General features: G+C 58.6%; 1 protein-coding gene across 1 annotated transcript; it reads right to left on the bottom strand.

Moving 5' to 3' along the window:
• Positions 1–15: 15 nt before the first annotated feature.
• On the bottom strand, positions 16–1,860 carry CABS01_17111 (uncharacterized protein; the record flags this gene model as incomplete). Its single annotated transcript, XM_060550438.1, has 4 exons — positions 16–412; positions 810–864; positions 949–1,338; positions 1,410–1,860. Coding segments are annotated over 4 exons (1,293 nt in total), but the record flags the coding sequence as incomplete, so codon positions are not given.
• Positions 1,861–1,877: the final 17 nt, after the last annotated feature.

The following is a 1,877-nucleotide window of genomic DNA, read 5'->3' as shown; positions in this document are numbered from 1 at the left end:
GCACAACACCAAACGTCTTAGGGCGGGGAGGCCTTCAAAGGTGCACCCATCATCTTCTTCGTCGTCGAAGCTGGACAAGCTGTCCAATGGCGGCTCGGAGCCGTCGAACTCGACATCGAAGCGGAAGAACTCACCGGATCGACCCACCTTCTTCTGTGCGACGACCCGCTGCCAGTCGTTCTTGTCGCGGTTCCGGAACGCTCGCGCCAGGCGGAAGAGGAAACAGTCCCGCCACCCGCCGCTGGGCGAGCTCGAGGAGGAGCCAGTGCCCATCGAGGCCAGAAGGCTTGGGTCTGGCGCTTCAGGGAAAAGGGAGGCCACCTCTTGCAGCGCGATCGAGGACGGGTTGTTGGCCACTAAGCCGCCGTCCTGGAAGGTGCCGAGGCCGTCAATAGACCAAGGCGTGAAATAGCTGTGGCATTGTTAGCGGCGTTTCGCAGCACTCGGTTGTGGTCATTCTTTGCGCCATCCAATTGTAGCATGGCGAAAAGAGAGCGAGACGCAAGAAGAGAAGGGAAAAAGGAATAGAAGGAGAAAGAGAGAGAGAAGAAGAGAAAGAGAAGAAGAGACAGAGAAGAAGAGACAGAGAAGAAGAGACAGAGAAGAAGAGACAGAGAAGAAGAGAAAGAGAGAAGGAGAAAGAGGAAAAAGACAAAAAAGGGAAGAGAGAAAAAGCAACAAAAAGAAAACAAAAAGGACTGGCACGGACTACGGAGCAGCGGTTGCACATCGGACACTGCAAACCGGATTAGCCATCTAGTCACCGGAAGCCACAGGCCTCGCATAGAACCACGCTGGAAACCACAAACATCTCCCACAAAGCCAGGCGGTCCCCATCGGCGGTCGTCCTCAAGAGTTCATAATCTATACAGTCCGTTAGCATCAGCTTGCGGGCTTCGAATGGCCTCGACGGAGACGGGGACGAAGACAGGGAGATGGGGAGGCTACCGCGATCGCCGGCCCGCTGGCCCACTCCGTTGTAGCTGGTGAAGATGCAGGCGCTTGCGTCTTGCACGGTAGCAACCGTCATGCCAACCATGGCACCCATCGTGTCGGCCGCCGAGTAGTCGGCGATGCTTCTGCCGGAGCCGAACATGTCTCGCAAAGCCTTCTCGATGTGCTTCGACGGGTACCTGCTGTCGAAGAGAAGCAAGGCTGCGGTACGCACAACTGTGGCAAAAAAGGGGATCCGCATCATCAGTCGTATGAGAGGGCCTATGATGGGAACAGACGGAACCCGGCGAGGCGTGAACGCATCGTTCGAAAGGGACTCGAAGCGGGCGATGCACTCATCCACCGTCCACCCGTTGATGCAGAGGGCGCCGGCGCTGATGGCACCTGTCGCGATCGGTCAGCCAGGGGAGTCGCCCCCATCTGCACTGCAACAACGACAGCATCCCGCGACATACCTGAGCTCGTCCCGAAGACGACGTCAAAGTTCTGCTGTACCGGATGGCCGGGCAGCCCGATGTCGTCTTCGAGCTGCTTCAATACCTTGAGGGGGTACTTGCCCCGCGTTCCGCCGCCGTCGATACACAAGACCCGCACCGACGCGGTGTCCGGCTTCACATGTACCTGCATGTCAACGTTTTGTCCGCAGAGGATGCACTCGGCCACTTCGATGAGCCACGGGTCGGCCGCGCTTGCGATGCCAAATACCTCGACACAGTTTAGACAGTGACCGTGGCCGCACGCGGGAAAGACCTGCGGAGCGCGCCGCAGACAAAGGTAGCATGTGCTGTTGGACTTGAGCTGGACCCAGTCCTCCGCGAAGGCGGCGACAAGCTGTCGATGCAGCGACGCTGAGGCTTGGCCCGCCGTCAGCTGCCGGAATATACGGGCCATCTGGGCCTCGACCATCTTGGCGAACTGAGACG

This window comes from Colletotrichum abscissum (assembly GCF_030869225.1).
Source record: "Colletotrichum abscissum strain IMI 504890 chromosome Unknown Scaffold_344.1, whole genome shotgun sequence".
In the NCBI taxonomy this organism is placed as follows: Eukaryota; Fungi; Ascomycota; class Sordariomycetes; order Glomerellales; family Glomerellaceae; genus Colletotrichum; species Colletotrichum abscissum.
Note: the sequence above shows the minus strand (reverse complement) of the source record. Positions and strands in the feature narration are given on the sequence as shown.